This window comes from Peromyscus eremicus, chromosome 20, assembly GCF_949786415.1.
Source record: "Peromyscus eremicus chromosome 20, PerEre_H2_v1, whole genome shotgun sequence".
NCBI classification, from domain to species: Eukaryota; Metazoa; Chordata; class Mammalia; order Rodentia; family Cricetidae; genus Peromyscus; species Peromyscus eremicus.
Window position 1 is genome coordinate 65,907,373 of NC_081436.1, and position 14,406 is coordinate 65,921,778.

The following is a 14,406-nucleotide window of genomic DNA, read 5'->3' on the forward strand; positions in this document are numbered from 1 at the left end:
TTTTTACAGCAGGATAGGGTGGAAACTTGTTGTTCCTAGGTCAGCTACTGCCTCTTGTCATTTCAGATTGGTCATTTTCAAAATCGAACATTCTTGTAAATTGTTGTGATATATTGTGTACCCCAATAAAACTTACCTGGGGATCAGAGTACAAATCCAGCCACTAAATTAGACATAGAAGTCAGGCAGTGATGGCACATACCCTTAATCCTATCACTCAGGAGGCAGAGGTCTGTCTGGATCTCTGTGAGTTCAAGGCCACACTGGGCTACATGAGAGAAACAGAACCAGGCAGTGGTGACACACACCTTAATCCCGGGAAGTAATATGGCAGGACACAGAAAGGTATATAAGGCATGAAGAAACAGGAACTCACTCTCTTGAGACTGAGGATTTCATAGAGGTAAGCTAGTGGCTGGCTGTTCTGCTTCTCTGATCTCTTAGTTTTCACCCTAATATCTGGCTCTGGGTTTTTTATTATAAGACCTTTTAAGATTCATGTTACAATAAGTCTAGCTCTTTACCAGGCACAATTGACTTTTGTTTGTTCTAGGGCCTTCTGAATCCTCGGCCAACCTCACTGTCACACATTTATATTCAGCATAATAACTGTTACCATAGTTAAATCTAATCTGTAATAGATACTTTAAGAAAAAAAAGGTCTTACTAAGACTTTCTTACATGCTACCGGCCAGACATTTCTGATTTGTACTGACTCCATGCTTAGCTCTTCCTTTTTCTCAGCTTCTTGGGAGCCATTCCCGGCACAGGTAAAACATTTCCAGGTAACATATGCTAGGGAAAATGCCCAGGCTTCTTTACTCCTCCTTGTACCTGCATTCTCTGCAATGTGATGACAGCTCCCTCCATGAAGAGATACAACTTGGGGCTGGGAACATTGCTCAGTGGTTTGCAAACGTGGGGCCCTGGGTGTCATGGTTTAAATGTGAACTGTGCCCCCACAGACTCATGTATTGGAAACTTGGTCCCTACCTAGTGGTGCTATTTTGCAAGGTAGTAGAAACGTTAGAAGGCAGAGGATATTGGTAACAGGGCTTGCCTTGGGAAGTTATACATAGTCATCATTGCCTTCCATATTATCTGCTTCCTGTCAATTATGAAGTGAAGGGCCTCCTCCATTACATATTCCAATTGCCATGCTCCACTAAGTACATGAGGCCAAACAAACTCTCTAAAACCACGAGACACAAGAGATCCTTTCTTTCTTGTGACGCTACTGTCAGGAACTTGGTCACAGGAATCATAAAGCTAATATACTGGCTTCAACTCCTAGCATTGCACCGTACACACACACAAACACACACACAGACACACACACACACACATACACAAACACAAACAGACACACAGACACACACACAGACACACAAACACACACACAGACACACACACAGACACACACACACACACAAACACACACACACACAAGCACACACACAACAGACAGACAGACACACAGACACACACACACACAGACACACACACACATAGACACACACACACACACAGACACACACACACACAGACACACACACACAGACACACACACACACACACAGACACACACACACACACACAGACACACACACACACACACACACACAATTCTGTGCCAAGCTATAAGTCTAGGATTAGATTTCTGCTTCACCCTGTGAACAAATAGCTGGCCACCTGGAGAATGAAGGGCCATGTGGACTAAGGCCAAGTCTGCTCAGTTTTCCCAGACACATAACAGAGCTAAGTTAAAATCAGCCAGGCTTCAGCTGCAAACATGTGAGGAGCCAGCGCTAAATGGCAAACCTGCAGAATAATGAATTAAACAAATGCCTATTGCTACAAGCTACTGAGTTTTAGGATGGTTTGTTAGGCAGCTTTGCAGAAGCAACAGATAACTAATACACCAAAGAAGTCAAAGATATAATGCTGCCTTTATAGTACCCAGCTGCTACACTGTCCCTCCAACTTATAAGCAATACAAGTAAAAGCCTGTAAGTTTTAGTTTTTGAGTATAATCTTAACTTAATACAGCAGGCATTTTATGAGACTGATATTTGCAGGATTTCTTAAAGGTTTTCTATGACCATACTCTAAAAGTTTTAACAATAAAATTTAAGGCTAACATCTCAACTTCTTTAATCCCTACAAAAGCTTTATGTGGTAAATACATGGAAATATTTATTTATAAATATACACACTTGAATATATATAATGTACATATTATATATATATATATATATAATAAATATATATTTCCATTTTGTAAATGAGAAAACTGAGACTTATATTGCCAAGATCTCATAGCTTAAGTTATAAGGAACTAGAATTTGCACCCCAAAACTACTCATGACTATGACACATGCTGTGCATGTCATGGAAGAAAACACAGCAATATATGTGCATGCTCAGGCATAGAGAATGGTATCCATCAGGCAGATTTACCTGAGCCAGAGGCAGAAGAATAGTCATCGTCATCAATAGGATATGTTCCCGAGGCTTCTTCTGTGGAGCTGTTGTCAAGGTACATGTCCTTATCAGATGTCAGCTCTGCTCTCTGAGAAAAGACAGACAAGCCATTCAAGATAGTCAGATTACAAAAAGGCTCTGCTTTGTCTACTGTTCAAGCTTTGCACATGCTGCATTGAAGACCTGAACCCTTACTGCTGTGCTCTGAATCCTCTTGTCTAGTCATCCCTTATGCACTATCCCTTAGCAACTTATATGAAATCAGGGGCTGACCACACACACACTCATGCCCCCAAGGAAGCTCATGTGGCCTAATCTTTTTTTTTTTTTTTTTTTTTTTTTTTTTTTTTTTTTTGGTTTTTCGAGACAGGGTTTCTCTGTGTAGCTTTGCGCCTTTCCTGGAACTCACTTGGTAGACCAGGCTGGCCTCGAACTCACAGAGATCCGCCTGGCTCTGCCTCCCGAGTGCTGGGATTAAAGGCGTGCGCCACCACCGCCCGGCTGATGTGGCCTAATCTTATAACAGATATCCAAGTTCTGGCACAGGCTTAGTTCACTCCGCTCCACTAAACTTGCCTGAGTATCTCTTGTCCCAAGTTAATAAACTATCTGAGACATTCTATCACAAATGAGATTCCTTGATGGAGAAAGCTAAGCTACAGAACACTCAAATAATTTAAGACTTTTTTGGAAGCATAAACAAGGTATTATGACACTAGGCTAAATAATCACATAGGGACCCATCAAGACACGCAAGACATTCACAGGTTTGGCCATGCTTGGCCTTCTCACTACAGACGAGTGCTCCCCAGCTGCCAGGGTAGTTCAGAGATTTCTGTACAGACCAGACCCACACTGACACCAGGCAAAGCAACCTAAGTGGAGCGGGGCCTGTGGGGCTCATCTGCCAAGGGCAAGAGCCCATAGTAAGTCCACTTTTTAGGCTTGCTGGCTTAGCAAAGTTTAATGACAAACACAGATAAACCCACAAGAGAACTTCTTCCTGTATTACTGGCACTTGGTGATAGAAAATCACAGGCTTAATGTGGAGAGGGATCCAGTCACCAAATATCTCAGTTCCACAGCTTCTCAGCTTTTCAGTAAGAGGTTACTATTAAAATGCATCTAATTCTGCCAAAGGAGTAACTTGCATGAACTGCAGATAGAGCAGAGATGGAACTTTTTAAAATGATATTTTACCACTAGTATCTCAGACTAGTACCTTCTAAACAAGTTTGACTTGGGAACAGGCAGTATGTATTATTATTCTATTTTTAATGATCAAATTGGATGTTTGTCTCTCACAGTAATTATAAAAAAATGTTTACCTTACTATGTTGGTTTTAACTAGATTTCTACTAAAAATCAAACTTGGTTTTAGCAGTCAATACTAGTGAACCTTCCTGGGAAGACTAGCAGGCGTGGGCTCTCAACAGCAGCACTCTGTTCTCTCAAGTGTCAGGGTCTGGTTGGAGAGGCAGGAGGATTTTAAATGTGAGCCCACATTCTCCACGGGCCTTGATGCCAATGAACAAAAAAGGATGTGAATCACTTTGTCTGAGCTATCACACTGACAGTGTCAGAGGACAAGCCCTTAGGAATTTGGGTTCTAGCAGGTTGGTTTGCAGGCATGAGTAATACCCCTTCCACTCTAGCCAAGAATGTTCTGGAGCTTTCCTGCCACACAGTTAGAGCATCCCTCTGTAATCTGAGGTAGTTCTACAAAATACCAGTTTCCAAGCCTCTGATCATTCCACACTTTCATTCTTAAAGCTTGCAAACTAAATAAGGACTCCTGCATACTGTAGCTCCGTGCAACTGACTCCATTTTCTTGTATGTCCCCTAGTTATGAACTTGCTTTTGACTTTGTAACACAAGTACCAGTTAAGATAGAGGATTGTTGTTATTTTTAATTGGCTCATATGTATTCTCCTTGCCTCTGGTTGACAACAATGTGTTGATATAGGTCTTGAATAACCTGTGTGACCTTGTTCTTTGTCCAGCTCAAAGTGCATGAGTGCTCAATAAATATTTGTCAACTGAGATTACTAAATCACACTGGCTCAAGCCACCTTTGACTCAGGTTTCAGTAACATACACCCTAAGACCTCTAGGATCCTTATAGTTAAAGTTGAATTCAAGCCTGTGACGTAGCCTGCCTCATACTTCCTTGCACTACTTCTACTTAGGTGACCCAGGGTCATAAAAGTAAGAAAAAGATTTTAGAAGCCAGTTTCTCTTTTCTTAACATCGAATGCACTTTATTTTCCTCTTTGTTCTCTCTCTCTCTCTCTCAAAGAAACATAGCATGGCAGTGCTAATACTGAGTTACTTCATTCTTATGTACCAGACATAGCAATGGTAATACTGAGGTACTTCCTTCTTATGTACCAGACACAGCAATGGTAATACTGAGGTACTTCACTCTATTTACCAGACATGGCAAGGTTAATACTAAGGTACTTCATTCTTACATAAACCAAGTTTCTAGTTGTTAGATGATCCAGATGTCTGTAACAGCACTCTGTCACAATAGCTGGCAGGTGGGATTCTCCCAGAGAATCCCAGCAACATCACATTTCAAGCACGATGTGTATTATGATAAGCCACTGGCTTAAGAGGTGACTGGGGGTCTGGATTACTATAGGACTTGAAACAGGGCCAGGGGACACCTAGAGAGATCTGTTTGAAGTGCTTCAATCCTGCAGCACCAGGATGGCTCAGGGTTGCCTGTTGGAGTCCACAGAGGTTTCCTAGTGAGATCTGAGCTTGCTTTACCCAGCAGGACTGCATAAGGGGATGGCTTGACCATGTGTGTGCGTGGTTACCAGGTGTTTGGAAGGGTCTGCACTTGGCTGTGAGGTATGCTTTGGTCTAGCAAGGGGGAGGTCTTTTGCCCCTTGGCATTGTTATAAAAAGCCATATTGAAGAGACAGAAGGGGCTGGTGGATTTTGATCCAGATCCTCCCAAAGCTATCCTGCGTTTCTGTCTGTCTCATCTCCTCTATCTTTCTATCTACAAATTCCTTATTCTTCTCTCTTCCTCATAGGAACCTTGTAAAAGGTTGGAGCTGGCCTTCCACAGATGGTGCCCTGAACAGGGACATAGGTTTGGGGACCCCTACAGTTGCCCAGATGTCTAATGTGTTCGGAGGCAGCCAAAATCATTTGTTTTTCCATCATTCTTGGGTACAAGTAACTTTGATATCAAATTAAAATCATTCCCCCCCCTCAGATTTCAGGAATGCTGAGAACACAGTGGGGATCAGCCACATCCTTCTATAGAATACATAGAATACATTTAAGCATAAGCAGGGTCTTCACTTGCAGCAGATAATGTTATATGAATTCCCCATTGCCCCATTCCCCCTGAAACACTGTTCCAAACAAGGCAAATGTCATATCTGAAGACATCACACCCTGTGTTGGTAAAGGATTCTGCAGTTTACATGCTTGAAAAGGCTAATAAATTATGCACCAGCATTCCCTTAAGACTTGGTGATGTGTATCTCTCTAAGGCCATGAGCAGGGGAACTCTCAGCTACCGATTTTCCACCTAGCCTAACATCCACTCTCCTTGACAGTATATGCTCTTCACACCTTCAGTGGCTCAGTGGTACAGAGTGACTGGGTGAAGTAACTGAGAGAAAAGGTACAGAGGCCAGCCATGGAGAAGACTGCAGGATTTCATACGCAGGCTGTTTAATTTGGCTCTTGCCATGGCTTGAGGCAGAGCTGATGCTGTTGGCTAACAGGGTTCAGAGGACAACAGAGTGGGCCTTTCAGACCTACCCTCTCTTGGCTGCTGCAGATGTGAATACAGATTCAGAAAGGAAGCTGTGGAAAGCAAGGAAGTAGCATGAAGAAGAAACCTACTACAGGTTGAGCCAGGAGGAACTGGCTCAACAGTTCCTTCTCTGTCTAACATCCTACCGATCTAATTCCCCTCGTGGAGAATGAGGTTGCTTAGAGCCGCAATTGCCAACCACTTTTCATTAATTTTGAGAAATAACTTTAAAATGTAACAGAAAGAACTCTCTGCCTAGCTTTGGACAAAGATACTCTTGTACTTTATTGTAGTGGATATGACAGAAGAACATACCCATGGATATTTATGAGCACTTGTTTTAAGGGTTTGTTTACAGAGACTGGTCTACTATCTAACAATTTTCCAGACTTACACTGTTTTCCTACATATACTACATCTGAGCTGTTCAAAGAAAAAGGCAAGGTCAAAGGTGAAGTTTCATAGGAAAGAAATTCTTAAACCCTATACTTAAGAAACTCATACTACAGAACTATGTCAAATAGTACAGGTTCTTAGTTACACAGAAAACTCAGTGGTGTGTATTTGTGTGTGTGGGTGCATTTGCATGTGCCTGACTGGATAATAAGAGTGTAGGGGAAGGGGAAGGCTAGTGGAAGAGACAAGACGAGAAAAGTATGATATGAAAAATATTTGATTCTGTATTTTAACAAAAATATTTTTAAACTAATAAACAGCTTGGTTGAGGGTGTAGCTCAGTGGAGGAACCCACATCAGTGTCTTCTGTGCCCTCTCCCTTGCCTACCATCTGTGTGCTCTGGGAGGTAGCACGACAAGTACATTCAACATAGAGAAGCCACTTTTCCGATAGGCCGACTCTTTAGGCCTTTTAAAGACGACCAAGTTGACATCACATCTGGGAACAATAGATCAACACTTTCTTGCCTTTATAGAAGTGTGTGCTAGAGTTAGCCCCAAACTGTGAGGAAGACTTCCAGGAAAGATATCCATGCCCCCAACTCATTAAGAATACCTCCAATGAGCTAGTGTTGATGGTGCTCACCCATGTAATCCCAGCATCTAGGAGGCTGGGACAGGAGGATCAGAATTTAAGGTCAGTTTGGTTGGCAAAACAAGTTTCAGGCCATACTCGGCTACACAGTGAGTCTGTCTCAAAATGACATCAAAAGAAGGAAGGGGGTAAGGAAAGAAAGAAGTTAACTTGCTGAGAAAGTGATGCATAGTGAGTGTCCTAGTGTTCTCATCCACAAAAACAACAACAACAACAACAAAAAAAAAACAAAAAAAAAAACCCTAAATGTCTCTAATGAGCCAGCAAAGTGCTAGTCTTAGGAAAAAGTGCAAATGGCTGAAAATAGCTTTTAAAAACTAACCCTGAATTAGTGCTTGGTACTGACTGTGGATACTTCTCTCCATTTGACAAAGAACTGCATCCAGTCAAGAGCAGTCAGACTTCCTAAGCAAAAATTCTCACATAAAATTGTGCTTTAATACAGTGTTCAGTGCAACAATCAACACACACACCCTTTATCTAAACCAAAATACCCCACCAGGGTGTTGTGTGGCTCACGAACACTAACTATAATTTATGATTCAATGCTTTCAAAAAGGTGCCTCACTGCATCGATGCAGTGTATATAGCACTAAAATCTATTTGGCTTCCAACTGTGTTGTTTATTGATTCTACTGAAATAATGCCTGGCTCAATACCTAGGTTGTTGGACAAATTTAAAGTAACATGTCAGATTTTGGGTCCAGATGATCTGAAGCCACCTTCTTCCCCACCCCCTCCATCCCATGCATTAGAATACACAGAATGGGATATCTGTTGCCCAGTCTCAAATCTCTTTAATCTAGAACCTGGTGACAATGAGTAGCCTTGGTCATACATACATACTAAATGAAATGTTCATTCATTTGCTGACAACCATATCCCTGGCATACTATTCTCCAAACCTTATGAACATAATCTGTTGGTTTTCACAGACCACAATTTTATGATGGAGAACATTTAACTGAAGGAACCAAGTAAGAAAGACATCTAAACCTCTGCACCTAAATTCTTGACACAGCTCTTGCTTTGTGGTAATTACAGAGGAAACCTATTAAAAGCAAAATATTCCATCTGGAGACAATTTTCACTTATTGCCCTTCTGTAACTGCTGAATTTTGAAAGCATTGGTTTATAAATCTTAATTAATATATTTGCTTTTTAAAAGTATCCTTCTGGGGCTAAGGAAGTAGCTCACTGGTAGACCACTTGCCTAGCATGTGTAAGGTCCTGGGTTCAATCCCCAACACCACACCACACACACACACACACACACACACACACACACACACACACAAACCCTTTCCCAAAACAAGTTGGCTTATTGCTCATACTAAGCAAAATAAGAGTCTTTCTCTTTGTTAACAACCACAACAGAAAAAGTGACCAAGGGATGAAAGAAAAACAGGAATAGAATACTTCTATTTGTAGTGATTCCTTCAGAGTCCCAAGCCAGGGAAGAAGGGAGCACCCTTTGTGTTGAGTCAAATTTGTCGGCAACAGAAACAGGGATCTCCAAAGCAATGCACAGTAAGCAGTGCCTGGGGTGGTGAGTGGGTTATGATAAATATGCATGACATACAAAAGGAAAATGTCCATTACTTGCAGATGTTCTCCACCTCCTGCCTTTTCCCTTTTTTGGAATAGCAGAGGAAAGCAGGATGTTTGTAGATATGTTATTGTAAGTATTGCTGCCTCTCCCCTTCCCAAGCTAGAATATTCCAGTATTTATTTTGATATCCATATGACCACAGTTTAGACTACGATAAAAATAGAAGCACTGTGAGCCGAACCTGAAAGATTCAAGTGTTGGGAGGGTCAGTATTAATAAATCCTAACAGAAGTAATGAGATACTGTTTCCTGGTATAGTTTGGCAGGAGATAGGGGAAAGATATTTGGAGTTTATTTCTTATTCATAAGTATTTTGTAAAAACTATCATCATAGAACAGATTCTAAGCCAAGCACAGGAAGCCAACAAGCTCTGGTTTGGATTAATAACCCATTCTAAGGAGTTTTTCAACACCTACAATTCTAGGTTCATGTGCATTCTCCACCCAAATCAGGGATGACAGAATGCCATGGGAAGCCTATGGGACAGAAAAATGGAAATGACCTTGACGTCAAAGGTCAGATTGATGCTTCAGTCAATATTGAAGGAAAGTACAGCACCCATTGCTGCTGTACAAAGCATCCTGTGCTGTCTAAACAGTGCTAACTAACAGAGGCTCAGAACCTTTAGAAAGCACCCTGGGTTTTAAGAAGCTTCAAAGTAGAGTGTGTGGTCCCAGGAAGGGGCAAGAGAACCATGAACTCAACGCTTGTCTGGGCTACATGGTGAGTCTCCATTTCTAACAAAAAATGGGGGTAGGGAGAAGGAAAGAAATGAAAGAAGAGAGAAAGTAGGAGGGGAGAGGGGAAATAGAGGGAGGAAGGAGGGAGATGGAGAGAGAAAAGGAAAGGAAGTTTGAAAATTTCACTACTAGAGCACATAGGTCTTCTCTCAGAAATTATCACAGAAAGAAATATTTTAAGTGCAAGAATGACAGTGATGTCTACTGTCATGACCAATCTCTACCTGTGGTGCCGATTACCATACCAAAGAGAGTGATGGTCTCCAGGCTCAACCAGTACCTGTGGCTCTTCTCACCCCACCCCCTACCTAAACTCCAGCTCTGAATTCCTAGATAACCCTTCCATTTTAGCCATGTGCTCTCTTGGTCTTCTTTGGCTTTCCTCTCTTTGCTCTCTCTATGTTATCTTCATCTTCTGTCTTCCTCTCTCGTTCTTCCCCCTCTATTTCCTGTCGTGGCCTGGTTCAGTCTGCTGGGATGTTGAGTATATTACTTTCTCTCCCTACTTTGGACTCTTCTAGATGCCTCTGGCAGTACTCTCCCTCATATCTACAATGAAACCTTTCCCACAATTATACCTTAGAGAGGTCATCTCCACACTTTATACAATGCCTGTAATCTCAACACTCAGGAGACAGAGGCAGGCAAATCTCTGAGTTAAGAGGTCAGCATGATCTACAGAGCAAGTTCCAGGACAGCCAGGGCTACACAGAGAAACTCTGTCTCAATAAAACAAAACAAACAGGGTGGAGGCTGCTAAGGAATGACTATACATAAATGCACACCCCCATAAGTATGCATGCACACACAAGAACACATAAAAGAATCTGCAGACAGCATCATGGAAAGTGTGCCAGGATCACAGGAGAGTTCTCAGACCACTCCTGATCCATTTCATTTAAGGTCATAAAGGCAACGAATCTAATAAAACAGACAGCAGTCCAGGAACTAACTACCAATTTTCTTTAGCTACTTCCTGATCCTTGTCACCTCAGGCAGAAAAATTCACTTCAACTTATGGATAAGTTACTTGGTTCCCCAGATAACAAGCTGACTTCTAACCTGACTCTGGTACCTGAGTGTAATATCCTGACACCTGTAGTTCTCAGATGCCAGCTAGCTATCCAGTCTGACCTGCTCCTGGCTTTCAGTATCCTTGCTGTGACACAGATGTTACCTCAACTGGAGCCACTTCTGCTGATCACAGGGGAGCTTGAGTTGACTCCAAGACTGGATCATCTTGGGGGGAGGGGTTGTTTACAGAAAACAGCCTTTGCAGCTAGTCATTTATAGTAAAGACTGAAAACACACTAACATTCAGAAGAAAAAAAAAAAAACACTTAGAAAAAAATCTAAACCAACACATTTACAATGTAAACAAAGGCAATAAAGCTTAAACATAAGCAATAAATCCAAAGGTTAGATAAGAAGAGTGCTTTTACAGGCAGAATGGAAACAGTTGTTCTGAATGACAGGCCATGAGCACCTAGCAGAAAGCCACCGTGCAGCTGTATGTGCCCGAGGGATTGATTACTCATCTTCTGATAACCTCCCCAGACTCATAGCCCCAGCCTCTGTGTAACTTCTCATTATAGAAAGGAGGTGTTCTTGACCAAACTTTAGTCAGATAAAACAAATGAGGAGGTCCCAACAGCTTTTAAAGAAGTGATTTCCCTGATAGAGAAACCAGGGAGAGATTTAAAGCTGTTTGAGCCTACTGTGGAACTCAGTGTTCAGTTTGACAGCACATATTAAAACTGATATGATGCAGACAATTTCAGCACAGCCCCTGTGCAAAGATGACATACAAACTCAGGAGACAGTCTGTATTTTGTATCATTCTTACAAGTCTTCTGACCAAAAGAAAACTTGCAGGACTCAGGCTGAAGTCCAGCACAGACCACATGAAGAGAGCCTCCCAAACTGCAATGTGACACAGAGGAAGAGCTCCCAATCACACAGACTTGCCTCTCACAGGATGAACTGACAGCCACATGAACTGGGCTATCCCAAAGCAAAAAGATTTTGGAAAGCAATCCTCACAAGAGAAACGTCTTATTGAGTAGATGCTGATTACTACAGAGGCTTACAACTAGTCAGAGCACAGAGAATAAGAACCTATAGAGTGCATAGCCCCAAATGTGAGATCTATGTCATTCACCCTTTTCCCAAGGCTCAGGGATCATGATGAAAGAGGAGACAGGAAGATTTTAAGAATCAGAGGCTGCAGAGAACTACTGAGAATCTGTTCTCCAGACAGCTGTTAGACATAGGAACTCACAGTGGCTACATACACAGACCTGTAAAAGATCAAACCAGTCAAAAGCTCCCACATGAATGTGGGAGAGCAGAAGCTATTGCCAGGTGAAGGCTACTGGGGAGGAAGAAGCAGTTTTCTTAAGGGATATGTCCCCTAACAAGTTGTCTATGTTCCAGCAGATGGCCCTGTCCCACATACGTACTTGTAGCACTGAACAGACTCAGTGAATTAAAACAAAATAAAAAAAAAGAAGCCCATGAAATTGGGAGGGAGAAGTGGTGCAGGATTATGGGAGACGTTGAAGAGGGACTGGGTAGTTGATTTGATCAAACATATTGTATACATACATGAACTTCTCAATAAATAAGTAAAAGTTAACAGAAATAGAGAAGGGGTGGAATGAGTGCTAGGTTGTGGTCTGTGCTCTTTATCTGAAGAGCATATTCATAATCTTGAAAAATGATGGGAACAATAAAACCATGGAGAATAATATTTTTCCATCAAAAAGGAACATTTCATAGCTGTGCATACTGACATGCTGGCCAAAGACCACAAAACTCAGAAAGACAACCTAACTCCCTGGGAGTCTGGCTGCACCTTTCTGATCTGCTTCCATCAGAACTTCGATCTGTCTAAGACACCCTGACAGTCTCTTCACAAGATCACATAACCTATGCTATGCAGTTGTAGAGGATAAAGGAGGTAAAAAAAAAAAAAAAAAAAAAAAAAAAGAAAAAAAAAGAGGCTGCAAGATGATAAAATTGTGTGCTTTATTAAAAATATTTAAGAATCACATAAAGGAAAGTGTTTTTTAAAAAGTAGCATATTTCATTACTTTTTGCCTCAGAGAAGGATAATGTACGGTAGTTCACTAGTAATTATTAAAAGTAGTGGTTAGAATGCATGTTCATAAACACCAATTCATTACAGAGAAAACATTTAGTTTGTTAAAAATATGAGAGATTAACACAAGTAAATGTTGATGAGTCATATATATCCATCTTATTATTCCAGAAACTCAAAGAATTCTTTCTCCAACTTTGTCCCAGACCAACAAAAGTTACCAGCTGATTCCACCAGCTTTTATAGGAAGTCATACCAAAGGTTTTCTTCCACAATGATCCAGTACCCAAGAGTGCTAACTAAACATGATGATACAAAAGTCAGCCACTCTCTAAATATCCCACTCTCACCAGAATCTTCAGTGTGTCCAAAGTAAAAGACCATCCCATTCTGTAAGGCAGCTTGTGGCTGAATATGTATAAAAATGTTCATCGGGCAGGCATGATGGCAAACAACTGTAATGCCAACAGTGGGGAGAGCTGAAGCAGAAGAGTCAGAAGTTAGAGGCCAGCTCGGGCTACACAGAGAGAACCTGTCAAAACAGCAAGAACACCACAAAACTCCCAAACCTAAAAAAGTATTATCTTTTTTTTTTAAATGAATGTTCCCTACTCAGTTTCATCTTAATTATCCAGGGAATGCAATTAGTGCAGAAATAGAGTTGGTGCAGATCAGTGTGTTCCTGACTAGCGAGGTCACGGTGCCCATGTGTGAAATACCAAATGAAGATATATCCACTCTCCAAGGGCCTCAGGACAACAGCGGAAGACCTAAAGGATGGAGAGCAATCCTTCCCACTGTCCCCAGCTATGACTAGAAGCCCCCAGCTCTGCCCAGTGCTCTGGAACAAGCACATCCTCTGACTCCCCTTCTTGCAGCTTTACCTCGTGTGCTGTCGCCTGTACAAAAGCAACTTGCCTCTGCCCCTCCTGCTTTTGAGGCTGAAGAACATGGCTGAATGAGTGCAGCTGCCAGGACAATCTCTCTGGCATGCATGCCAGGCACTCCTCACCTAAGTGCCTTTCTCCTGCCTAGATGGCCCTGTCCCACTGGCAATGGCCACAGTTTCTCCCAGTGGTCACATTGCAGGGCAGCCCCCATGGAAACCATTTAGAACTGCTCAAGCTCCGCCCAAAGAATGCTGTTTTTAATAGAGATTGTTCCTTTAGATCCTGTATAAAAGTAGCTGTATTTAATCGTTCTGGATGGGTGGGGGATGCCGTAAAAAGCTGCTATTCCAAAAGCCTTAATATTGATTCTTTCCCCTTTCCCAGCTTTTAAGAAAACAATTCAATGCTGAGAAACCATAAACAGTTCTTCTAGACTTCAATAACATGAAACATTATCTAAATCACACACACACCACAGCACACATGACAACCTAAACCCATCTAATACTCTGTCTTTTGTTCGAGGGGGACAGAGTGTTCTTTTTTTTTTTTGTAAAGTCAGTTGAACAAGCTCAATAATTGTTAAATAGTGATTAAACCTTGGCTACTCTTGTAACGGTTGTTTAGCAGGCAAGAGTGACCTAAAGACTGAATGAAAATTCTTCATTCGAGATCTGGCATTTCAAATTCTCAACTTGCAAGATAATATACTATTTTCTCTGGGCCTATTTTTAGAG

General features: G+C 41.6%; 1 protein-coding gene and 1 non-coding gene across 2 annotated transcripts in view; one reads left to right on the forward strand and one right to left on the reverse strand.

Moving 5' to 3' along the window:
- Sdc2 (syndecan 2) overlaps positions 1 to 14,406 on the reverse strand; it is a 109,343-nt gene that overhangs the window by 14,415 nt on the left and 80,522 nt on the right. The window contains exon 2 of the mRNA XM_059247175.1: positions 2,461 to 2,572. Coding sequence (XP_059103158.1) covers positions 2,461 to 2,572 — 112 coding nt within the window. The remainder of the gene's footprint in view (positions 1 to 2,460; positions 2,573 to 14,406) is intronic.
- On the forward strand, positions 11,406 to 11,510 carry LOC131897292 (U6 spliceosomal RNA). Its single transcript, XR_009375643.1, has one exon. It is a non-coding gene; the product is annotated as a U6 spliceosomal RNA (small nuclear RNA).